The 27,343-nt window shown below is 41.0% G+C and overlaps 1 protein-coding gene across 4 annotated transcripts in view; it reads right to left on the bottom strand.

Moving 5' to 3' along the window:
- The window catches only part of SGCD (sarcoglycan delta), a 318,158-nt gene that overhangs the window by 55,094 nt on the left and 235,721 nt on the right, over nucleotides 1-27,343 (bottom strand). For all 4 annotated transcript variants that reach the window (XM_027718527.2, XM_039385243.1, XM_027718531.2 and 1 more), the window contains one exon: nucleotides 16,670-16,771. In XM_027718527.2, the coding sequence (XP_027574328.1) occupies nucleotides 16,670-16,771 (102 nt within the window). The remainder of the gene's footprint in view (nucleotides 1-16,669; nucleotides 16,772-27,343) is intronic.

Below are 27,343 nucleotides of genomic sequence, written 5' to 3'. Positions count from 1 at the left end.
TTCCTGCAGGCTGACAAAGTAATGGGAAAAATAAAATATTAAAGCATAATCCGGGTTGGTAAGGAGCAGTCTACGGAGAAGTCACTCAGAGCACCATATTCCTGCTCAGTTCTACATCTCACTGACATTACAGAAAGCAAACACTGCTCTATACACAGGTGGACTGTCAGAGGGTAAAAGCTTGTTTTCTGTAAAGCAAACAGCCAGTAAAAGCTCTCCTTCACTTGGCCTACTGCCACATTCTACCTGCCTGCACCCCTGAGTGTTGTTCTAAGGAGCAGCTAAAGAGGTGAAGTATTTATGTGGGTTATAACAAATATATTCCTTTCTTTAAGGAATATATTCTTTTCCAACCAGTCCTACTGTACCACCAGCTAAATGTGATGACAGTAATACAGCAGTGATACTCCCCTGAAATGCATTTTTCATTGGTAGGGACAACTCAGAGCTGCACAAGGTAACGTCTCAGTTTTGTCTAGTTTGGAGTGGCAAGTATTTGTCGCCCAATAACTGAGAGACAAAGCAATAATTTTAGGGTACCTGAAATGTCCTTCATCTAGACTGATAAACCTCTAATGAAAAGCCACAAAGGCATCACCTCTTAGTCCTTCCTCAGCATCACACACTGCTGGGGACACAGCACTGTACGTTGCCTGGTAGTGCAGGTGTCAGGCGTGTCCCCTTACCTACAAGAAAAGCTGACTTGGTAACCTTTACTGTGTCATTTTTTGTCTGTTGACACAGATATGCTTAAATTAGTATCCCTGACTCAGTTTTGTGTGTTCCCAAATGACTTGTTCATCTTTCAGAAGGGAAGCACCAGTAATACCTCACTCAGTGCAGAGTTTCCTAACCACAAAGGTCTCCAGAACATGCTGTGAGCACACGTCAAAAAAACCAAGACCTGACCCTGAGTGTGCATTTCTTCCCCTCAATTCCTGCCTTAAGAATAGAAACTCCTTTGGAGAGTGTCTGATGCTGAAAAGGCTCAGAGTTGCCCCCATAAAATGGAGAGCTGTGAGGAAAAAATTGAGTAAACCCCCTTCAGAATTGATAACAGATGCTGCAGGGATCAAGCAACTGGCACCACCACGAGTCTCAGTAAACCTCACCAGAACATTGTACAGACATCACTCATCCTGAAGAGCAAACATGAACCACTGGACAGCATCTACCTTTGTCTGTGAAGAAGACAAACTTGGGAGTATCTAGCGAACCCCCAGCCTTAAGATCATGCTTGGATTCTGGTCTTCAGCTACATTAACAGAAAATCTCAACTTCAGGCTTGCAAGCCAAGCATTACTGTTTCTGATCAAGCTCCCCACAGCAAGAACAGGATTTTGCCCAGAAGCCTCCTGGCACAAAAATTTAAGGCATGTAGCTAAATCCCTAGGTGCTAGATTGAAAATAGCCCTTAATATGATTTAAACATACTTTTTGTTGTTTAATCCCTGAGTCTCTTTTGATCTTGATTTTGTCCTTCAAACAGTTGAACATAATGTTCATGTAACTAAATCCCTTTTCTAGTAAAGCTTCTGATTTGACAGTGTAAGCTTTTCACAGCAGAATGAAAGCCAACTGTGAATGGAATTGGTAACAAACAGATTAAAACAAATGCTACAAAATGCCCCAGCTATATTCGTGTCTATAAATGGCTGCTTTTATGAAGGAGGCAATAGGTCCAGTGCAGATATAACAAAATGTAGTCTGCATCCTCTTCTTCCAGGAAACAAACTCTTGTCATACTTGTACTGAGCCCAGGTAACGGAGCTGATACAGCCCTGACCTGCCACGGGCATTCAAAGGCACAAATGTAGTAACATGAGATGAATTAGTGTTCTGTGTTCTGACTTCTGATGCTTTATTAAGCATTCAAATGCTTAAAAAAAAAATCAAGTTTCTTCTTGTATGCAAACAAGGTACAGTCACCTTCACAGAACGATACCTTTTACAGTACAATGAAGATGAGAAAATATTGTGGTCCCACCCACTGTGACATATTTTAATAGCACAGATTGAGCATGTTGGAGTTTTATGTCCAATACCACAGACCCCCCTCTTTAATGGCACTTCTTGAAGTTCATTTTAATAACAACGGAAACAAAAGATAAATTTCCCTTTGCTCCATTAAAGCAATTATATCTCTGACTCTTCTCTTTAAAGTGCAAAGAAGGCAGGTTTGTGATGTGAGATATAAATGACTGGGTTCTGCTTTTGCAAGGTTACCCAAGGGGGTTTGTATCCTTCAAAGTGATTTATTTCTGGCAATCTAGGGGTTTCTCTCTTTAGAAGAATACCTGTCATAATCTCATGAACACAGTGCTTTGAGAGAGTGGCTGCTTCTTCAAGATGCCCAATCAGCTGATTTGCAACTGAGACTCTTCTGAAAATTAGATTACACCGTCACTGCTGACATTAAAAACAACACTGCAAAAATCTCCAAGACATTACATCTGCCTTGACTTTTTTGCTGGTTTTTTTTTTCTTTTTTACTTCATTGACTTATAATACAAGGAAAACCACAGATGACATGATGAAACCGACATACACATAAAAATAACATGCAGTTGTGCATGTTGGAGTTCCATTCAGCACCCATGGGAGTGGGAAATCTGGGTTTGTAACATTTGAAGGCTGCTGCACATTCACAAAACTTTCTCTGTTGGTAGGACTGAACTAATCATTACTGGCTTTGGAAAAAAGTCCAATGCATTAAAGCATTCTCAGCTCCAGGAGTCCTCTCACAAGACACCCTCAGACAGCTGAAATGAAGAGAACAGCACAACTTGTAAAATGACCAAATAATTCCAAAAATGCTTCAAGCACTTCACTGCACTCAGAGTTCACCCAAAGGTGTTACACCAGAGTCAATCAAATGTGTGCTGATGATTAACTCAGCATCAGTGGGGAACAGCTCTCCCTTGCACAAACAAAGCTGGACTCAAGCAACTCTAATAGCTCTAAAACAGGAGAAGAGCAGTTCTGGGTTCACAGCACATTGATCACCCCTTCCAGTATAAAATCAACCAAGTACTCACTAACCATTTCAGTTTATTTGAACTCTTCTGCAGAAATGCCAAACTGCAGCTGCTGCTCAGAGGCAGCTCGCTCCAATCTGATCCTCGTCTACAGGAGGTGTTGTAGCAGCGGGACTATGGATTTGTGCTAAGTTATAGCCTATTTTCTGCCTCGGGCTGTCCTAGTTATGATCACAGTCCAGTGGTGACAAATCTCCTGCCGAAGTAAACACACTGTAGGCAGGCACAGGAGAGAGGGAGAGAACAGAAGAGAGGTCTGCTCAGGCTTCAAGTGTTCTAAATCATCCAACTATATAGCTACTCCACTGCTCGTAACTTTTACTCCAGTCAAGCGTGCAAATCTCCATTTGTGTGTTTTCATTTTTATGGTCTTTCTGGTACCCCTACTGCTGCCTTAAACATCTTTTAAAACTGCTGGTAAATCATACTTCACTATCTACAAAAGACATTAGAAGACAGTGTCATAATTATACAGAAGGACTAATTTCTGAGTAACTTTCCCTTATGATCAGCTTTACTTGGACCATACTACAACCACAAACAACTAGGACCTTTGTCAGTCAGTGAGGTGAATACACATTCCAGAGCACATACTGTTAAAATTAAGAAAAGCACACCAATACATTCCAGAAGTCGCATTCAGCAGAGACACTTGGGTTCTGCAATGCTCACAGTTCCTTTTAGGCATTCTGTTACTGCACTGCATAACACCAACTTATATATCCAGACATTTTTCACTGAGAAGGCTAATAACATGGCTATCTCTGAACATTGCTTTGAAATTATAGCTTTCCTTTGCTGCATGTCATGGATCGCTTACTTCTTGTATTAGATTATAAATGGCTGTGCCAACTTACGTATGCATGTACAGCACAAAACACAGGCAAAGATCCCAGCAGAGGCCCCTGGTGTTACTGAAATTCAGCTGCTGCTAATAAGAAGAAGGGAAAACATTTCCATATGTCTGGATTGGAAAAAAGAATTCACGAGTCTCTGATTCATCTGCATCCATATGCTGATATGTAGACAATACTTATGGACACACAGACATATGCGAGGTAGCCAGCAACAGGAATCAAATCAATCACAGATCACAGCATGTGATTTGCCTAATTATGAGTAACACCTCACATTTTTTATCTACGCAAAAAGCACTTTGTGAGCGAGCAGATGGCACTGCTATGGGATGGCACCAGCCTCGACAGTTGCAGATGCAGAGCATTTACACAGCACGTTGAAAAAATGACACAACACAAGCTGCTTCCTGGGAAAAAGATTCAAATTGAACAAGTGTCACCAAACAAAATACACGTATTTATTGATGTTCTGAACTTATCTGATCCAGCCTCTCTTTTCCAATCAAATATATATGTGCAGGCAAGGGAGTGATGCTATCCAGACATCACTGAAGTCTCTCAGAACTGCCACGTGAGCTGCCTAGCACAGAGGAGAGGAGTTGCAGACCAACTTGAGTCTAGTTACAACCCGCAAACCATTTAAATCCACACAAGCAGAATCAATAGGAAGAAGCCCTGCAGAGAAAGCAATTACACTGCAAAAGCAACTATATTACAGCACGGTGAGGGCTGGAGGCAGGACACAGGCAGCCATCCTTACTTCTGTGATTACCCAGTGGAGTTCTCTCCAAAGCATCTGGCCTGTGAAATGACAAGGTTCAGCCCGGACATGTTCCTGAAATCAAAGAGTCTCTGTTTCTGGGCTCCTGTTGCAATTATAAGCCTCTTCTTTACGAGCCCTATCCTTCAGGTTTGCTGTGCACCATAGGCAAATGCAGGGCTGTGCATCAGGAAGCAGGTTTGAAGGGCACAGAGTGCTCTCCTTTCCAACAGCTTCATGGGAGTAATAATCTCATTTCCTGGATCTGTAGTTATTTATTCATTGGAGACTGAGCACTTGCCACTGTACAAGACACAAAGAAAGATCATCTGACCATTCCTGGTGACAGAAAATTCAGCTTTTTTATTCCAATTCTTGGTTTTATTTGTGGTTTTTCTGCCTTTTATTTTTTTTTCCTGAGCTGCTGTAAATGCATGACAGGTTTGAAACAGCTATAAAATGATTGATGAAAACCATATTTAGGCCTTGTTGTGGGAATATTTATTGTAGAAAAATACTCAGTTAACCCTGCAGAGGGATATCTGGGAAAATGGGAAGGATGGAAAAGAAAGGCTAGGCCCATGACTGTACCTCTGATACCAAAGTAACTTGATCTGCTTTAATTATGATACAGGGTTATGGGGTCACAGAAACATTACCACAAACTAGTTTTGAATTGCTCTTATCTAACCACTCTGTTTCTTCTGCTGAAATGATCAATACTTGGCTTTAAGAAGGATGCTCTGTTGGTCTACATGACTAGACAGAGTCTTCCTTAGAAGAAAAAACAGACGGGCCAAGCTCTGACCGCAGTGACAGAACAGTTCATGTGTGAGTTACTGTCAGACAGGAACTGTCTCAAAGAGGGAGACAACTCAACTGTGCACCAACTGCAAACCTCCCTGTGCCTCAGAGAGGCTGAATGTCCAACAGCCAAGGCAATGGCACACTTGAACAGGTAAAATGACAGATGCAGCTAAGCGTGTGACATGGAATTGGACTGATCCGGAGGAAAGATGCTAAATCATGCTGGACTTCGCTACACTGAACACATGCACCTACAGAGAGAGCACAGGAGCAAAGTTCTGATCAGTGGGACAACTGCAGGATCAGGATGTTTTGTGTTGGGATTTGATTGTGTCTTGCAGCTGCCAGTCAACAGACACTCCTGAGTATCTGCTTCAGGGTGAAGAGAGGAGAGAACACAGGGTATTGCTGTGGTACAGGGCTGATGAGCAAAAAACACATCTCTAACCAACACCACTGGGGAGCCGGGGGGGGTATTTCAAGAGATGTCAGGCTCACAGAAAAAGCAGCAGATGCTTTTTCCATGCCTGGAAGAAGACAGGAAAGGTGTTTGGGGAAATAGTGAGTAATGGCAAAAGCAGCCAAAGAGACTGGGGTGTGTGAAGGTAACACAGAGCACAGGGAGGCATGCAAAAGCCAAGGACCCAAATTACTCTTTGGCAATCAGCAGGGCAGCTCGTCCTCTTGTGGTTTTTAACAGAAGGCATTTGCCTCCCGGTGTTTTTATTCCTGAAGTTCTTTCAAAACTCTGGAGGAACAAAACTGATCAGTGAAAACACCCAATGAGTGGTTCCTACCAGCAAAGGGTACAGGAAGGGTCCTGCCTGCATCTTCCTTTTCCTTCTACTTCACCTAAGCTATGCTTCCCAGAATGCTGCATAATAGATAATGCTGCAGACAGAAACAAAAAGCCTCCTTCTTTGCCAGGTTGTACCAACATCAGGGCTCATAATTTATAAATAACAGTTGGGATGTTAAGAAAACATATAGCAAAGGTCAGTTTGCAGTAGGAGCTGGGGATTTCAAGAGGTAGCAGAATACAGATAGAATATTTTGGCCTGAAGCAACAGTAGACATGCAATCAAAGGTGCTTCTCAAGCCAGCACCAGCGACAACACACGTGCCATTGCCCAATGTGGCCTTTACTTCATCTAAAGAGTGAAGGATGTTCTGCAAAAAAATGGAGGATACAGGCTCTGAACACGCAATCAAAGAAAGCATCAGAGGAAACGTGGTCAGGTTCATGCCACCAACTTGCTGCCTTCCAGTCATGGACACCAAGACCCTAAATCAGCTTCAATTGAACACATACTCCTGACCTTTTACAGCAATTAGCGTGTGTTTGCATTATGGATTATTTGGCGATTCATTGTGTGGCTTCACCTGTCTGTACAACACGACAGTGAATCTGCCTAAAGGAAAATATCAACTGCTCTAGGGTAATGAACAGCTGTGCCCACTTGGTACTTCTAACCTGCAATATATACTTAGAAAAAAATCAGGATTTTAACAAAAATAATGAAATGTTCACACTCTTACTGATCAACCCAATCAAAAGAAAGAAAACAGCTTTTGGCTAAAGAACTGAAAGCCTTGCTGGAGATCAATGCTTGTTCTGTCAGACAAGTGACCTTTCTTCTCCCCTCAATGTACCCACTGTCTGTAATTTTATTTGTTTCTCTGCTTTTAAATACTGATATCCTACAAAGCTTCTCATTGGAAAAACACATATTACTGTTCAGCTGTGCTGCCTTGGGCTGCAGTCCTATCAGATTATATCCAAGAAGGTTCAGTTTGCACTAATACTTGGAAAAGAAGACTTTCCAGGCACTGTGAAGAGGAATATGAATAATTCAGTGAACAGTAAGCCTCCCCCTGAATCCGTAACCACCCATTCATGGGGCCACAGGTAATCTTTTGCATCTGCTGCTGGTTTCTTAGAAGAGAAACAGAACTCAGACATTCATCACTTTTATTCATTAGATGCCCCATGACAAATCAACTCCTTGTCTAAATCAATAGAGAAACAAGAATATCAAGCTGCAGCTGGAAAGAAAAAGAGAGGAAAAATCCTAGGTCAAAAATAGCAATTTTAATTGCCTAGTTTTAGATTACTAATTAAGAATCCAACAAAGTAACCTACACTGACTAAGAAGATAGTGTGAAAATCTTGGCATGTATTTACTCACCATTTTCATAAACAGACAATGATTTACAAATCGAATTTTAGCACTGCTGCATTTGAAATAAATGTTAAATGAAACTTTCCCTTGTAGACCATAAAGAATAACTTTCCAAAGGAAGATGTGTCTCTGTCCTTAGAAAGGATGTTTCTGGGGGAAGTTGGATGAAAGCAGCACTGTACAGATGATGCACTTTGTGGAACCTCAGAGGTGTGAAGGTAAAAGCCATGGAGGCTTCAGCTCCACTCCTGCTCAGGGAAAAAAAAAGTGAGGAATCTCCTGCTGTTTTATGTAAGGATGGCAAACAAGGATTGTGCTTGAAGGATGAACAAGGAAGACATACTGTGAGCTAAAACACCTTGAGTTTTCTTTCTGTTCCATGTTTGTACAGAGTTGAGCAGGATGAACTCCCACCAGTGGCTTTGCTCTGCCACACACATGCACTACATGTAGACATATAGACATGTAGACATTATAGATATATGCAGCAAAGAACCAACTCTAGGCATGGGAATAGCCTTACTCATGTCAGTGAAACTACTTATGTCTAAATTATGCACATAATTAAATATCTGGTTGAACAGTCAATGCCAATCAATGATTTACTGACAAGTCAGAATGTCTAACTCTGTGACTAGCTATAGCCATTTTTATCACACATGTACAGCAGTGTTCTGCACTCCAACACTGTGCCACTAATACTGGTGTGGGACTGCCCCTTCCTGCCCCTGGGAGTTGATGGCCAGGCACAACCTCAAGCAAACAGAAACAGAGATCAGAAACAAAGATGTTGCAATCAGGAAGATGTTAACAGCTAAAGAAACAATATTTTTTTCTTTCAAAAGCAGCAAGTCAGTTTTCCCAAGACTCTTAACCAATTTGTCCTAAAAGAAAAAGGAGCAAATTTAGAGTTGTCCTGGTTTTTCCCTGTGTTCTTCTTTCTCCAAAGACATCATCAGTCATTTAGAAACCAAACAGTCAGAGAAACTCTTATTACTGGCATAGCAACTGGCAAATGAAACCTGGAAATCCTTACTTTCCTTTCCTATTGTAAATCAAAGAACACACAACCTGAGCCGTCTGTAAAATCGGTTGTGTGTGCCTGCACTTGCTAATGACAGCACAGCTTGTCTTGTCAACTCATGCCTCATAAAATACATAACTTTCCTGCCAAATTAGTTTTGATCAGCAGAAGAGTTGCAGAAGTGTTTACTGTCCTGTAGTAAAAAGACACAAAGCTCTGCTTTGAGGCTTCTTGGAAACATGAGAAAAACATTCTTTTTCTTTATAAGTAGATCTTTCTATTTGTCTTTTAGTGTTTCCTTTGTCTATTTGCCTCTATCTTCCCTCTACCCATACTGTATAAAGTTTCATTTCTTTTTCATTTTTAGTATTAGCAAGTTGCTTTTTTATTTCAGATTTTCCAAAGCAGCCAGAATCCTGATTGTCAGAAGCAATGTTTAGAAATGGTAAATCCTTAAACTTTGAACTTCAGGGAGACAAATGCAGCCTACACAATCACACATGTTTTTCGTGCCCCACTGTCCTCCTTTTCACAGCTGAAATACAAGTGATTTCTGGGATCACGGCAAAAATGCAATGCAAAAGCTTAGAGCCCACAAATCCCCCAGCCCTAATCCAGAGCTCACTTTGAGCTGTGACGCTCATCACTTGTTTTTAATGACCATAGAGTCCAGCTGCAAAAGTTTAAAACGGAGAGGAGTTGGGAATCAGATCAGAACAGCAAAACAAACACATGATCTAGGCAATTTCCCTTTCCTTACACAACCAGTTCAAGCAGAGATATTCTACCTGTCAAAGGGAAAAAGTAAAATACATTGAGAGACCATTTTAGCTCAGAAGCTGTTAACTTGTCCACATCACCTCCGTGGCCCAAACTCCCTTAACAAGAAGGTGAAAACTACTGATTATAAAGTGGTTATTCAGCTTATGGGTTCAGATACTTCTGCAATGACCATATGGGATTTTCTGGACACAAAGTCTCCACTGATGTCAGGATAAGAAAGCACAAACATGTTCCCAGGGTTAGTTCATAGATGTAGCCATAATGCAAATATAGACAAAAGCTGAGGTAGGTAGCCCACTTGGCACAGCTGATTGGCTTTAATAGGTGTTGATTACACTGCTCATATTGCATGAAATTAAAAAGCTTACAAATGTTATAAGCCATTACCCTTCCATTTAAGAGAGCTTATGACAAGTTAGCAACATTTAATGAAATCCTTTTTTAAATGCCATAGGCAGCCTCCATGAGGTTTTACTTTGAAATGCAACTTGTGGAGTTATTTCAGAAAGTTTACATCAGAGCTTCCTTTCTTGCACTTCTTTGGGATACTCTGATTTGGCAGCCAGTGGGATACTTCAGTTCCCTATTGCAGTCTCAGTGTGTGGCTCCTTACACAACCAACCAGGAAGAGGCACAGCAAGGTTTAATTCTGATGTTATTGGACACGCCCCTTCAGCCAGCCTACACAATTCCCTTCAAATGCTGAGAGACTTCTGACCAATTTCACTATGAAGGTAAAGGGAAATGTTTTCATAGTTGCTGTAAAATTTACTTAACTTCAACCTTTTCAGCACACTGGAAATATCACAGAGCCACGAACTGCCCCCAAAGCGCTGGGGCAGCCAAGGTTCAGTCTGAAGTAGGCTCTCTGGATTTCATTGCTTAGGAATGAAATTTATTGTAGGAGAATGTATCAATTTTATAAACCCCACTGGACCCTCACAGCCTACTGCTGTATGCAGACTCCAATCTGCTTTGGATGGTGATGACAAAAATATCAGTACATCAGGTGAGGACCCTTCTGCCAAAATGATGCCTTTTGCAACTTGCTCTTTCACTGCATCCCCCTCTGACTGCCAGCTCTCCTCTCTGCTGATCACTGTTAGGCAAGCAAGACTCAAACTGACCAAACTGAGACACATTTATAGCAAAAGCACACTGGCATGGAATCTAACAAGCTATCTGGAGTGGTGCCACAAGGAAGGCTCAACAAACCCTACAGGGAATAGAGGAGATGGCCAGGCATGGCTGCAAGAAGCTCATTTCTGTTGGCTCTGCCATCACTAGAAACCTTGTTCTTCCCTCCCCCCCCCGCCCCCCCAAGTTATTAGGGCAATATCTTAACATCTGAACCACAAATCAATCAAGAAGGAGCAAGCTATGAAGATGCAGTCAGGATCTATCCTGACTGCAGCTATTGTGCTTCAGGAGTCAACCTCAGGTAGTGAGAGATTTTCTACCTGAAGCTACAGTGGCAGCTGAACTGCCCCCAGAGGCCAATGCCAGGGGACCAACACCTCCATGAGCTGACAGGAGCTCTCACTGGCTTGTATGCAGCATAATATGCAAAGAAGATTCCTCTCTTCTATAAGATCCATTCTCTAAGGGAATAGTGAAATGCTGGGAGGAACAATGGCCTAAGAGGGGGTGGGAGCACCCAGGGACTGCTGACTGATGGCAGCATGGTGAGACAAACTTCACTTCCACCCTGTGATGGTTTCAGTGAGCATGCTGAAACCCTTAAGCACTTTGCTAGACCAAATCATCAGGAACTAATTCAATATCCATTTATTTCCCTGTAAACTTTGACAAAGGAAGGAAAGAAATTATTCTTTCTTCCACAAAAAAATAGCAGCCTTCTTTCATGCTATCTATCTGAAAGCTACATTTCTACTACACAGTTTGAACCTCATACAAAGTTGCAATTATCTTGCCATCTGCATTGCCTTTTTATCTAAATTAGTATGTTATATTGCTTATAAATATGTATTTATGGCTATGAGGCAGGTATGCCCCACTGTGGGCACATGTCATTGTTTAATCCAAATACATGGTTTACTGTTTTTCAGGGCGTATTTTTAGCTTGGAGGCAGGTAGACCTGCAGAGCAAATAATACAAAAGAATAGGTCCATTACAGAAGTGCTTCTGTGCTTTAAAATTATAGCATGCTTCCTCCAGATCCGAACATAGCGAGGCAAAATACATTGGCAAAATAATTACTTATCACTCTTAAAAGCTTCCTTTAAATTTTCTATCATTCAAATACTGGCTGGGGAAAATGTAAAGGACAGAGAAGCATATTTCACGCACTCGCTAGTCTAGCTTGTATGCTGATGAGAACTTACTAAACACCAGTAAAGGGAATAGCAGTTATCAGCCCTAATTCACAACTGTGAATTTTTTAGACCAAACAGATGCCCTTGCAGAATCCCAGCCAAGTGTTAATGACAGCCCCAGTTCCACTGGAGTCACTAGTTATTTTGTATGGCTTCAAATGAGGGCAGGTTTGCTCCAATGATCTGAGCAAGCATGCTGCTTTCAGAGAGACACTCACTGCTACAGTGAGTAGGACAGGGTCCTCTAACATTACCCAAAGAAAGGAAAATAACTAAAAGACATAGTCCTTTGCCTCAGGTTTTTTTTTTTTTCCTTTGATGTATAGGATTTTTCTTCTAAACTTTTTTTTCCCCAGTTGATTAAAAATAATGGGGAGCAGGCCTTCAGCATGAGACCATTTAAATACAATAAGAGATCTCTTCTAAAACACACTTAAAAATCTCCCCAAAATCTGTTCAGTGAATTTTGCCATCTCTCTGTTCAACAACAGAGCTTGGAACTCCCCCAGGCAGAAGAGACCAAACAGGAAAGGTTAGTGCCCACGTTTAGTTCTGTGTTCCCAGACCCATCAATAGAAGAGCCTGCAAAAGAGCTGAACAGGCAAGACCTCAGTCAAGTGCTTTTTTCTGAAGCAAAGTCAAAGTTGTCAGGCAAATCCATATTCTTGTCTTTAAAAGGATTCAGGATAAGAAAAATTAAGTCCAGGTGTAAACATTTGCAAACCGAGGTTTATTTTTTTCTATCTATGCACTTGAAATGAACATTGAAAGGGCAAACCCTTCCTAATCCTATCATGGCAATGTCTTTCTCTGCTTCCTAAAGCTGAGATTATCATCTCATTGGTTGTCACACAGCTCCTGAGAGAAGTAATTCACTGGATTTTCCTGTGTTATCACAGCACAGGATTTTATTTCTCTTGTTATCGGAATGGAAAACGCACATAGCTTGTTCTCTGTCTTGCTCCTTTTAAGTTACTTGCAGACCTGGATGTGGCAAGCTTCCAAACACCCCAACTGCACTAAGAAAGCTAAATCTGGGCAACCTGCTTCTTAGCAGCTCATCTCAACACAGGCAGGAAAATTTCCAGTTTTAAATTTCTATTCCAATTAAGGCAATGAAGACTGAAGACCCCTAAACTGTTGCCATTGCTTTCCAGCACATAAAATTAACAATTTGTGCTGCTGTGTGCAACTTTCAGTCAAAGTTGGTCTGATTTATAAGCAAGCAGATGGTTCACACGATAGTCTACAATAAATTACCACAGTTAGAAAGACAGCTACATTTTGAGAGTGACAGTGCAGCTGAGCTACAGATGGGTTTATAGATGACCCTTCCAATTTTTAATAATCTCCATAATTTATCTGCAAGCAAAGAAATGTGAGAATTCCTAATGCACCTTCTTGACTAAGTACAAATCACTTTTATTTACACAAGTAATACTTCATGGTCCAGTTAACTTCTTAATTAAAGGCAGCAAGATGCTCATGTTCCATGCAAGTGGCATGGAAAATACTGTTCAGTGTACAATATGTTCTGCTGGGAGTTTAAGATGCTCTGAACACTCCTGGAAAAGGGAACTCATCTATCTCATTTCTTTAAAACTAAGCATTAAGACTACAAGGGTGCAAACACTGCTACCACCAGTTACTTTTCATTAACCTCCAGATAAACTTTAGGGTCATGCAAAGCCTAAAGTTTATCTAAAGGTTATTTGCAAGATCTGATTCTTGAAAACAGACTTCCAATCCGTACCATAAACCCAGTATTACTGAGCCAGGACTAGGATGGGGAAACAGCAGGAAAGAGACCCTCATCTCTGTGTAAAGACAGAGGGATTTGGAGGGGTCACTCTTGAGTGGGTGAGGGAAAACGAAAGCAAGCCTGGGGGGTGTCAGCTGTGGTGCAGAAAGAAACTGGCTGGAAGCAGCTTTAAGAAGCCAGTTCATGTCAGTGATTTCAATGGCCACTTGTCTGGCCTGGGACCAAACCACATCAGTCCAATCCTTCTGCTAATCCTTCTTCCCCTTTTGAAGGGACTTACAGAAAGACACCTTTGTTGGGTTGTTATCGATTGCATGTCATGGTACAACAGATTCAGTCCTTCATGGCTGTAGTCTCAGTTGCAATGAGAAGCACATCTAAGTGCAAGTACTCTGTCTGTAGGGTGGTAGAAGCAGCAGAACCTACTAGGGCTCTTTAAGGCACGAACTACAGAAACTCAGAGGGTTTCCCACAGCCAGTCTCATGGAATGACATTTGAGGGCTTTTCCTCCTCTCTAAACCTTGATCTTCCCTTCCAGCCAAATTAATTTGAAAAGGGATCCACTTTTAAGAGGAAATCCAAAACCACTGTTAAAACAGAAGGCACAGCTCCCAGGAAAGCAAGTCTGTATATTATTGTAATTACTGCCTTCCTGGGAATTCAGAGATGCAGCAGAGAACAGGCAGCAGTGACAAATTCAGGCCTTCAATAATAATCAATATTCACATTTTGCAGATATTTTGGCAGGATTGCCCAGCTCTGCCCACGGTAGGGCAGCATGAGGAACAGCACCACAGAGACACACGAGTGGGAAAACCACTGCACAGAGGTGATGGGACTGCAGCCATTAATACAAAAAGTGATTCTTCTGCTTCCCTTCCCTGGCAGCACCAACACTCCTCCATCCACAACTCAGAACAATACTGACTTAAATCTGTTGTGTTTTTTAAAAAAATTAAAATTAAATTCTTCTATAAATAACCAGCATCGGAAAGTCTTTGGAACTTATATGAAACCATTATTTATTACTGTACACAACTCTTAGGTTGTTTCATTAAACATATGAAAAATTGTCTATGTCAGATTATTTCTGGGATGCTCTTTGCTGTTATTTGTCATATTGTTTCTGTTATGCTTCACATATTTAAAGCTGCATTATGCACTTCTGAAAACCCAGAGAAAATCACTATGGAATTAGTATGGATGTTCAGCTGTTACTGAGTGCTGAATTTGGCACTTTATTTTAACAATATTCATCAGGTTCAGGAGCTGCAGGCACACTTCCCTCCAAGACAACACTGGGTCATACTACTGTTCTTTAAAAAAATATAGTGTTGAATATTAATTAGTATTTTAAAATATTCTATAACTACAATACTTTGATTGACTGTAACACTTTCCTTTGCTTTCAGAAAGCCAAATTCTCATACAGCACAATAAATCAGTTGTCTGAAAGCAACAGGATCACTCTTGTTGCCCCCAGCCCAACAGTAATTCCAGAGTTATCATGAGCAGCCGGAAAGCCAGCACAGGCTAATCCAGTTTATTCCAGTGAAAAGTCAGAGAAACTATACACATGGTTTGTGTAACTATATAATTAATACAGTTCCCAGGACTCATCTACTGAAGCCTGCAGGGATGCTCCAGCTCACTAGACTGTAGATCAAACCTTCTCCACTAACAGTAAAAATAATCCTGGATAGGGGATAAAGCAAGGAACGCACACAGGCATTACCTTCTACTTCTTGTTTCTTGTATTCAGTAATCTGTCAATGGTGTGGAAATTATTTTCACAACCTTAGGAAGGGGGCACCTTTTGTAGTGCCTGATGTATGAAAATGCAGATCAATATGGTAATATGAAAACAGTAAACTCCCCAGTAGCGAGTAGTTCTTAGTTCTCTTAATAATCAAATATTATTTCCATCAATGTAAGTAGAGAAAAAGAAATGTAAGTAGCAATTTGTCAGTCTATTTATCAAACCAAGTGCTGCACTTGGTTCCCACACATCTTATGTTGAAAAGCATCTGACATGTAAGGTTTTATGGTTCAGTTTAATTCAGGGATGAAAACATTTAGAGATATGAAGGTTTTCTTACTAAGTTTTCTTCCTAAATGATTATGCTTGTTCAAATCAATTCCTAGCCATCATGCAGAGGTTACAACCTTCAATAATTAAATCAGATATTGTATTGGCTGTTGTGTTCATTATGCTACAAGTTCCAATTTCTACAAGAGCACTGAAATGCTAAGATAAAAGGATGTTAAGTTTATTTAATTAGCTATCTGCCATTGTTATCAAAATGGAAGGTTGGTATCTGACTCAAATTAACACTTTAGATCAGGAAATAAGACAGATGATATCTTCTGAGGAAGATCCTGGAAACTCTCTGTAGTCATTTCAGTTATTTTAAAGCTGCTCAGGACAAACAGGATTGCACTAGAAAGAGCAAAAGTCACCGACAGTAAATGAAGTGCTGCTATGAAAATGCCATTGCAATCACACTTGTTTTTTTTTTCTCATTTTCAGTTGTTAACATTCTTGCCACTTTTGTCGCACAGTCACTTCTAGCAGCACTGAATTTTAACTGCACATAATTTTAAAACAACATGAAATAGGACTGAGCACATAATACAGGTTCATTGAGTCAACAAACAACAGGTCAGGCCCTTGTGCCAAGGCATCAGCTCTCTGCTCTCTGCAGAAAAGGCATAACTAGTAAAAAGAGAGCTGGATTTCAGAACTACCTGCCATCCCTCTGCCTCTAATATCTCCTTTCTTACCTAACAGAAATATTAGGTCCTTCAGTGGAGGTTTGTTTATGATATATCTCAAAAGAAGGCAAAAGACAGTGTGAAACCTCAGAGGTCCTAGAAATGTTTTAACTGTAGCTTACACAAACCAAACCCACGAGTATCAACTTTGCAACTGCCCAGAGGATACAGTACCTGAATGAAATCTTCAAAGGACATCCATTGCCTCACTCCTCAAATTGCATTTGTATAAAGTGGCCAATGGCCAAAGTAATTTATCCAATAATGACATCACCCTGCCACTTTTTGGTTTCTTTCTGTTAGGGCTACAGAAATGTGCTTATTCCCTCCCCAAAAACTTACTGGTCTTGACCGGATTTCTTTGGCGTAAAGAGGTTTCAAGAATTCTGAATCTCCTTCAAGCTTCAGACCCTTTTCCGTGATTCTCAGGTTCCCCATTCCATCCTAAAAGACAGACAAAAAGAAACAACCCCATTAGTTACAATTACTAAATTCACCAGGCTGCCAATAGCTGATTTTTTTCCATAGAAGATAACACATATAGCACTGGGAGGCACTAGAGAATGCAATTACTTCTGTTATCCTTGTCGCTCGGTTTCTGTGAAAAAAAAAAAAAATTCTATTCAGAGCAATCTGCAGTGCCCCCCAGTAAACCATTTACACAGATGAAAGATGTTCCTTTAAGCTAAATCATTCTCTACTCACAGAGATGCAGCAATGCTCTGTGTTAACAGGAAACTATTCACTGTAATATCCACCGTCTGCCTGTATATTAATATACCTTCTCATTCATAGCAAATAATATAAAGACTGTGTGATTAATTCTGCCAAACTCCATATAGAGAATATGTGATTCCACTGAATCAAGAAAATAAGGTTTGGCTGCGTAGCAGTATTGCAATAAAATGTGGTAGGGAACTTGACCCCTGTTATTTGGGGAAATCTTTGCAAAACATGGAATCTTTGGTGGGATTTCTTTAGGGCTATCAGCCTTTACAATAAAGAGATGTGGAATCACACTGATTATTTTCAAGTGTCACAGTCTTTTCTGTGCTTTCAGTACTGTTAAGATGCTGCACAGCTTTATTGGAACATACATTTATGCAAATATTCCCTCTGGAAGAAGTAATGATACAAAAGGAATAAGGCTGCTCTCCTGTCTTGGGCTAATTTCTGGCTTTTCTCTCCCTCAGTGATCAGCTCAGGATGGGAGCCCTCACTTTACTCCTTGCACATCCCAAGCACATCCCAGCAATCTGAACCTCTGCATTCAAATATTTGGGTCTTCTGAGTGATTCCCATGCCCTTCAACCAACCACTGCAAAGACCATTGGACAGGCATTAAGTGACTGATGGCTTCTGTTGAGTCCCAGTTCCACAGTTGTAGCTCTCAGTCCCCATCCTCTCCCCAGCCCTCCCAGGCTCCACAGTTCTACTGCACCCTGCACTTCCATGGCAAAAATCTTCTTGGTCCCCAAGAGATGACTGCAAATGGCCCCTTTAGAAATTGTTTAGCTATGTTTGTGCAAGATGTAATGAAAGATCTGAAAAACCATAAGAGCAAAGAAAAGATGTCAAATTTTTATGAATTTTTCTTATTTTGTTGTTGTTGTCGTCGTCGTTTTTTTTTTAATGCAATAAGACAGGTATATGGATACACTGGCACAGAGCAGAACTGTACCAAAATATATTTCACCTTTGACACATGAAAGCTCTAACTTCTACTAAGATGATGGATTTACCTTCATTTAGGCTATAATTGCTTAGAAAGGTGTGTGTTTGACAGAAGCATGGTGTGGGTAGAGAATTGCACAGGTACATCCATAATCAAAACCACATCAAATGCAAGGTACTGTTTCTAAGATTCAGGGTGATTTTTAAAGTTTGCAAGGATTGAGGTAAATTGGTTGTTTTTCTGAGAAAAAGATGGTCTGAAGAATACCTTTTAGCATAAAATTGCCTGAAATCACTAGGATTGGAGAGTAACACTAGCACCTCAGTTGTTTCAGGGATTTTTTAGGAAAGAGGAATGCACTTGGGAGAAACCCTAAGAAGATCAAGAGGAGACCTGGAAAATCCAGGGAAACTGCATGTATTTGGATATACATCTTGCATGCTTTCTAATTCATCTGCAAAACCCCTTCCCACCTCTCTACTCCCTCTCTCTCCCATTGCGAGTGCACCTCCAGCACCAGAAGAGGAATCACCGTCATTACAAGTGAATGGAGAACCCAGAAAGACTTCCATGAACTACTGCCAAAAGGCATGAATTTGGAGGGATAAGAATCAAAGACATCTCACAGCTCAGCAGTGACACTGGTCACTTGCCAGAGGTTCTCCTGTTCCAAGAAGTACCATTCCCAGGTAGTTCTCTGCCAAGTTAAAATCCTTCTTGCCAGAGTGTGGTGTCTTATGAACAAAGGTGATGCTGGGTGATAAAGTGACTGCTGTCATCTCCTTTTGAACTGAAAGCTGTAGGCAAACTTGAGAGACATATGCTGAAAATGCTACGGATCGTTGAAGGGAGGGAATGAGAGATGGCTCATAAAACGCCACTTGCTACATTCCTTGGCCTGGGTGGAAAATATTGGCTTGTGAATTCTGGGTTGGTGGTGGCACAGAAGGGGTTCATTTATTTCAAACAAAAGGATGGAGGAAAATGAGTGAAATGTGATTATGCACCAAAAAACCCCAGATTAAATTTTAATAGCGGTGTGCTTTGCGATTCGAGTGAGCAGGAATTATTACAGCTATCTGCAGACCCTCACATGTTTTGGGCTGTTAAAAAAACCCCTATATTTTCTTTTTCTCAAGACTATATATTTTTTTTTCTCAAGGTAGATATTTCAGTAAGGTTACAAGCTTTGAGGGCTTTCACATAGCAGTGTCTTCTCTGGTTTTATTAAGAAAAGTTGCAGGTCAGGCGAGCTGGTATGTGTCCCATACAGCTGCAAGAATGACCACCTGTGTGGATATGCAATGCTGACTATTTCCAGGGCTTGCTCCTGAGCTGAAGTGGGGCAATACTTTATCAGTAATGTGGACCTATGGACAAAAAGGGACTTGTCAAGTCACCACCAAGCTGCGGCAAACCAGAAATTTTGATGGCTCACAACTATGTTCTATCATAATGATACATATGATTATATTAAAAACACACATTTAGCTCACAGCCAGCAGGTCCTGTATACCCCAAGAGAGGTATCAGGCCTATGGGATAATGTACTACAACCAAAACATCACGAACACATTTGATTAATTAAAGCAGGTGTATTCTCTTACAAAGCCACTGGGTTGGAGAAAAAGAGGTGTTTCCCCATGTTTTCTTTTCAATCTCCAATCCCCACTCACCTTTCCTTCCTCCAGTGGCCGCCAGAATTAATAAAAGCTGCACCCACCAGATGTCCTGTCTTGACCTCCCTGGTGTTTGGGAGCAGATGCAATGCTTAGCACTGACTTATGACTAACTCGCTGCTGCTCATGTTTTTCATGATTAAAGCTGACAGTTTTTGTAGTGACAGTCTGGGTCAGCAGGTGAAAAAACAAGCAAAGGTTGTAACCTGAGTTCAACAAGTATCGTGGCCTCTTATTGTACAGTCATTATAAAATAATATACATCTATTATTTCCCATTAAAAAATAAAAAGAAGCTTGCAGAATTATATAGAGGTCCCAAAATACAGATACATTAGAGAGATATCACTGTGTGAAAGACTACTTCACAAGTTGTTTTGGATAAAGTATCTTCATCCTCCCTAAATTATATGGTTTAATAACAAATAAATGTCATATTCTGCTACAGAGAATATATATGAAAGTTCCTATGAAATTTCATGGACTGTGACCTATAAAATGTAGCAGAAAACTGCCTAGAGTGACGAAGACCAAAATGTTTTATTAAACATTGTGTCTGTGATTGGTATATATCCTTTTCTGCCACTCTACTGCTTGTGAATAAGGACAAAAAAACACCACTATTGATTATTTGATACTCTAACATCTGACAATCATTGTTTCTCGCCTTTTTATTAATAGACTCCTCGGCAGAGTGAATTACTTTATTGTGCAGGCACAAGCCAGCTTTGTGGGAGCTCCTAGGAGGAAAGCTCCAAACAGGAAGCACAGAGTCAGGAACTTCCCATTACCACCTTGTTTGAATTATTCCGCTTTTTGGTAGGACATGGCAAAAACTTTCACATCAATTATATCATCTATGCCCTCTCTCTTTTTATGCAATGCCTTGTACTGGACAACCATAAAAATGTATGTGCTGTTGCTGACTGCTCTGGGTTGAAAGGGGAGAGCAATCCTGAATAACATAAACGTCATTTTGGTGATGCTCAATGAGAAGGGAATTTGGTTTTTCTTAGTATCCCGAGAAGCAATTCATTTTTACAGCCAATTATGAATGATGGTATAAGTCTTAGAGGAACAGCCCAGCATTGATGCCATCTGATCATCAAGGCTCCTCTCTGCCTTTTGGGTAGCAATGTGGCCATACAAGTGGCTAAAGCCCAGTTTGGTTTTGGTTTACTTTTTAACAGTTGTGGGTTACTTTAATTTTTTTTTTTTAAGTGTATGGCTGGTAGCAGGGAGATTCAGTTATCAGAAAAAACAGCCAACCTAACCAAAGAGATGTACTAGAGGCTTTAAAATGAGAGAGAGTAGGTTTAGATTAGATTTTAGGAAGACATTCTTCCCTGTGAGGGTGGTGAGGCCCTGGCACATGTTGTCCAGAGAAGCTGTGGCTGCTCCAACCCTGGAAGTGTTCAAGGTCATCTTTGAGCAACCTGGTCTAGTGGAAGGTGTCCCTGCCCATGGCATGGGGGGTTGGAATTAGATGATCTTTAAGGTCCCTCCCAACCCAAACATTTCTACAATTCTATGATAAATACCTGGAAGTGGGACTGAACCACACCAACCTGAACTGCTTTCACATAGGGACAGAGGTAATTTTCAGCTTTCTCTGCCATTCATGGGCAGCTTTATTAGACCAGGCTGGACTCACACTGCAGCTTAACCCAGTCAAGAACCAAGGTGGTGATGACACGTATTCACTGTGTCCCAGGATGCTTTATCTGTCACAAAAAATAAATTCAGCCTTACACTCTTCTGTGCTTCCTCTGTTGTCCTGAAATTTCTGAACATAGAGGCAAATTTGCTGTTTATTGAGGTCTTTGTCAGGATTTTAAGGACACCGGTGATGGGGAACAGAGATTGCTCCAGCTGCCTGCTGGCCACCACCAGCACCAACAGGTGTTTCCCCATGGTTTTTCCTGCACCTCCATTCCTTTCCAGTTTTCAGGAGGAAAAATGTTGTCAAGGTTTCTCTGCACAGCAGGTAAGCATTCACTTTTTTGCTAGGAATAAACTGAAGTTATGTTCAGCAATGTCCTGTGGGAGAGAATTATCTTTGGAGACTGCTCATGTCAGATGGCTGAAACACCTGATTATCGTTGCTTGTATTATTGATTGCTGTGCTCTGCATTGCTTCCAGATATGTGCAAGTTATTACACAGCTCAATACATCCAAAGTTAGGAAAAAACCCCAGCAAACGCAAGTGACCTGGTTTTTTTCTTCCCTTCCTAGGAAGATTTCTGTGCTGTTGTTCTCTCTCTGACTTGACATTAAATGTTTCCAGATTCCATGGATTTAAGGAAGGTCTGTACAGAACACATTGTTGCCAGTGCTTCAGAGCTATACCTCAGCTCGAACACCTACTTGCTCTAATTGGATCTTCCCTCCCTCTTTCTCATTTGCTTCAGTTAATTTGCCATCTTTATAAGAATCCCAGCATCCAGCTGTGGATCGGCAGCAATATTTTCCTGTGGAAGCCAGAAGAGCCTAAACACCTAACAGCAGCACCAGTACTATACAGTTAAATCTGGTTACACAGCACAGTCCAGAGCAACATACACTTCGACATAAGGAGACAACATGTGGCAGCTTCTTCCTCTGGTGTAAGACCTTGCTTTGAGACCTTATGTACAGACTCAGGTTTGTGTGGACAGCAGAGAGAAAAACAAGCCAACGTAGTTTTACACAGCCTATATGATCATATCCCTGTGTGCACAGATCCAGGCTTATGCTGTGGATTGCACTGTGAGGTCTCACGTCCACAACTGGCATTCATCTCCTTCTTCCTCTGCTTATTGACCTGAGATGTCCCTGTCAGATGTCTTACTGGTAGCATTTGAATTTAAAGGCGACAGGCACAGCGCAGGATCACTGTGCTGAGACCTTGGTGGGTGAGGGAAGGTGACCCCAAGCACTTTGCATCACTGTGAGACAGTATATATACCCTCTCCAGGGAAGGAGTGGGACACAGATGAAGAACAGCTAAAATCTTTGCAGCTACTCGGTGCACTAAAACAACATTATAAATTGCAAGATTAGCAAGCAGCTCCCTGCTGAAGGCTCCATCCAGAAACTTGTGAACAGCCTGTGAGAAGACACCTCTAAATAATCTCTGGTGCTGCAGTCATCAGTCACAGGGAGACATGGATTTGAATGAATAAAAACCAGCTGTGGGAGTCACCCAATGGAAAAAGACCGCTGGTGTATAAGTTATCTAGGCACGTTTAAGTTCCTTCCACAGGTATGAAGTCATTTGTGACAGCTACAGGAGAGTCAGGTGGCTTCTAGCTTATGAAGGAATTTTGTGCAAGTGGAGGAAATGCAGACCATTGTGGTTTATGTGAAATGCAGCTCGAAGCCCATGAGAAGCTCAGAGCCCTTCCTTTCTAGTGGTAACTTCTGGTTTTGTGAGTTCCTCTGCACAACTGCACAACAAGAGACAGATGATGAGGATACAATGAGAAGAGGATAAGAACTAAAAAGACATCCATTTACAGCAACGAGCTGTGATACAGAAAATCTTGACTTTATTCCCATCGGGCTCGCATGCTATGATGGCATTAGGGATGTCTTCCAGGTGCATGCTCCTGTAGCACCTTTTCCCTCTATCTGTTCCTTCCACAATGACCGTGTGCTCACCAGAGCCAACACCATTCATGATGAAGGTTACTCAAAGAGCCCTATGAAGCTCTCATGAAGGGCAAAAGGCACTGATGAATTTGCTTTAGTGGAAGTTAAGGAGAAAACTCTTAATGGGCAGAAAGAACAGGATCAAATGTGGTTTTCCAATTACTGTTTCAAATAAGTTACAACTGACCAAAGCAACTAAATGTCATCCCTTGAAACGATTCCAAACTAGTCTTGGAACAATTTCTAAACAAATCCTTCTGCCAAAGCTTGAAGAAAGCTCTGCTCTGGATTTACTGCATATTGCTGAAATTACTTTAGGCAGGAGGTATTTCTTTCCAAAGCAAAGTGCTAGTGAGTTTACTCAAAGTATGATCACGTGTGACACGACAAAACCAGGATTTCTATGAAACAAGCACCCCATCTGAGAATATATTTTTTTTGCAGGGAAAAAGATTAACAGACCTTTTGGGGAGATGATTATGAATGCCAGTATTGTTACTACAACTCAACCATCACATGCAGAATTCCTCTCTAGGGTTCCCTCTCCATCGGTACAGCAGGGAAGAGATCGACACTTGGTTTTCACGCCTCCAACTCCTTGTTACAGAGCACTTTGGCACTGAAGCATTATAAAATGAGCCATGTTCTCTTGAGCACTTTTCCGCTTTTTTGCTCCAATGCAAATAGTAAGGTTTCACATCTTATCATCAACATATATTCCAAACGTGTCCCTCGAATTCTCCATCTTTTTTAGTCTAGCTCATTACCATGATTATGCTAACTAGAAGGGAAAAGTCCCATCCTGCAGAAATTTGTGCTCATTCAGAAGTGGAAAAAAAGATTCTTATACTCGTAGGAACAAGTAGTCTTCTAATGCAGTGATTTAATAATAAAATCAGCACATAAATCCACTGATGCAGAGGTTGCAGAAACAGGTTTTATAAATTATGGCCTAATACTCCTTAATTAGGATAGTCTGTCAATCACCAAATGAAGGATAGAACAAACACTTCTTTTTTCAAACTATAAAGATCTTGGACACAATGTCCTCTGTGGCATCACTTCTCCAAATTACATCAGGGCTGATTGGACTCATTCAGCTTGATAGTGATGGAAGACATTTCAAGGGAGAAGGAGGTATTTTTTTTTTCTTTTCTCTATCTTAGTGGATCCCTTCTGTGTTCTGTACTTACTCTGAAGTAAGATTTTTCTGACTAATCCAGTATTTAGCAGTTCCCCCAGCCAGCAATGAAGTTGCAGCTTAAGGCCTGACACTGTGAAAAGGAAAGTACCAAGTCTCCCGTGGCATTTCTGAAGGTGAGCTCTCGAAAATGGGGCCAATTATTGGGTCATTTGGGTCTGATGTGAACACGCCAAAAGAACTCAAGGCCATTATTAATTAGAGTATAACACCAGGTCTGTGCCAAGAAATAGAGCTCATGCAAACACGATCTCGTTTCAGTCCTGGTCAAGATCCACATCAACACTCAACATACCACAAAACAGGAGGAAAGAGACCCAGCAGGGCTGTGACCCCTCTCCCAAGTCCCATCCTTTAGGCACATATGATGATTCCATCTCAGCAGATGGATTTACAGCCTATGGGGAAACTCAGGGGAGGCACCTGTTGCACTGACCTTCTCCAAACCCACCGCACCTGTGAGACAAACTCGCTGCTATGGCAACATCAGCCTCTGAAGGCAGGGGAATCACGATGAGAATCTGTATTTTAGCTAGTTCGTTCACGCTCCCCCACTATTCTCTCCTCTACTTCCAAAAGCCAGGAGAAAACAGGGTGGATGGGGAGAAATATTTTCAATGCACCTCAATTAATCACTTCCGAGCCCCGACTCAGCTAATCCCAGGCATTTAACTGATGAGCCTGCACTTGAAGATAATCATCACCCCGTGCTACTTTTGCAGTCAGGGGAGAGAAAATGGCAACAGAGTCCACATAGCATCCAAATCATTCCCTGGAAGTGCTCCAGCTGCTGTGGAGCTCCTCCAAGGTGACAGGCATCTTTTCTGGCTGCCTATAGATTGTTGCAATAAACCTAGGCTTCAGTGGTGTGCAACAGGATTCAAACTGAAAACAAACGGGTTGCCAGGCAAACCAATAAACAGATACCATGAAATAAAGTATACCTAAATAATGTGATTCCAACTATACCCACACAGAGTGACTTCACGGATTATTTTAATGATTTCTTTTTTTGTTTTAATCAAGACTCATACCTTCAATATGAAATAGGAGATTGAACACATTCAATTTATTTGCACAGGTAGGTAAAAAGAAATTTACTTTAAAATCAAATTCTCTGTGCTAAGAAGTTTCCATAGTCCCATTGTTAAGAAACTGCCCTCACGGCCAAAGAACCACCACTGAATTTTTATAGCTGTATTTGTCACAAAAATATATGATTTTGCTCTTTCACTATCAGAACATACTGAAAAATAATTTAAACTGTCTTCCAGACTTATCTACAATGTGTCTATGACATTGTTGTTAGGAAGGGAGGCTCTGGGGATGGCAAAGAAATGAGAGAACTGAAAGCACTGCTCCCAGAGAGGCTGAAATAAGTATATTGCTTCTATTGCTTTTTGAACAATTGGCAGCAAATAATTATTCATAGAGGAAAATATATGGGTATGTTCAGGATCTCTTGCCATCACAAATGGTGGGCAATGAATGAGATCTGATCTGTGGAGTACATCTATTTATGTGAAATAGCTCCATCAATTTACACCTACCTGGTACCTGGTCCTGGAGCAGGGGGAGGAAAACATAGAATAAAATAATGGTTTGGGCTGGAAGGGATCTTAAAGATCATCTCATTTCAGGGACACCTCCCACTAGACCAGGTTGCTCTCACATCTATACATGACAGGTGCTGCACTGTGTGCACAGTCACACGCACAAACACCCTCAAAGGGGAAACTGAGGCACAAAGTCAGACATCCACCAGCAGTCACATGAGAAAGCTGTACTGAGGGAAGGACTACCAATTCTCTCTAGCACCTTGTTGTGTCACAGCACTGCAGTTCAGAAACTATAAATATCTTGCTCATAAGAAACAACAGGTTAATCTTAGCAACTTTCAATTGCCAACAATTCAGACTCCAGATACTCTATCATCTCCCTGCAGTTTGCATTCCTCTGCCTCCTTGCCAGAAGGTGCATTATGCTTAATGCCCCTTGTCTTCCTCACAACCCTTTTAATGCAAATTCAAAAGTGTTTACCAGAATAAAAACAGTGATGATTATACAGCAAGGGAAGTAGGAACTTGCTGGTCATCAACCCAAATCCAGAAACCTCCTGCAAGACAGCGTTTCCTGATGCAATATCCAAAATTATCATCACAGCAGTTTATACATTTGAGCTGCAAAGTAACTGGAAAACGTTGAGATAATCTTCTTACTGTTTATTTTTTGAGGAAAATAAAGGCAATAAGGCATTTTTTTTTGTATCCAGTACTCATGTGTGGGGTGTTTTCAATTTCAAATTATTTATTGAGTGGGTGTTTACTGAGTCATAGGGGACTTTTGCCAGATGCCAAGAGATTCTCTTGGAAGTCAGGAGTACAATATTATGCATGTGAAAGTCAGGCAGTTACCTGAAATAGAGACGAATCGCATGCAAAAATATACAGCTGGCATCAGCAAGTGACAACAGAGCAAGACACAGCAGCTTTTTAAAATACTTTTTTAAACAGAGTCTCAAATCCACAGGGAAGTGATTGCTCCTACCATGCTTTGGCCTTTAGAGAACACAGCTCTGTGCGTCCCTTCATTACAGAAATATGCCTTATTTGGGGATATTAGCATTTCTTTCTTCTTCTGCTCCTTTTTAAAACATGACACCAGCTGAAACAAATTCAGTGACTCACAACCTGCACAGTTATTTATTTATTTATCTGCTGTGTGTAACCTCAAGTCAGCTTTTTAAATTTTTTTTTTCACTAGCACCAAGGTCATCTAAATAATGAAATCTTTCAAAATAAATACTAAGTGTCTCAGATCTGAATTTC

The sequence above is a fragment of the Pipra filicauda genome, unplaced genomic scaffold (assembly GCF_003945595.2).
Source record: "Pipra filicauda isolate LSUMZ 115617 unplaced genomic scaffold, ASM394559v2 scaffold3_size10097308_pilon, whole genome shotgun sequence".
NCBI lineage: Eukaryota > Metazoa > Chordata > Aves > Passeriformes > Pipridae > Pipra > Pipra filicauda.
The sequence above is the reverse complement of the archived record's forward strand: the minus strand, read 5'-3'. Positions and strand labels throughout refer to the sequence as shown.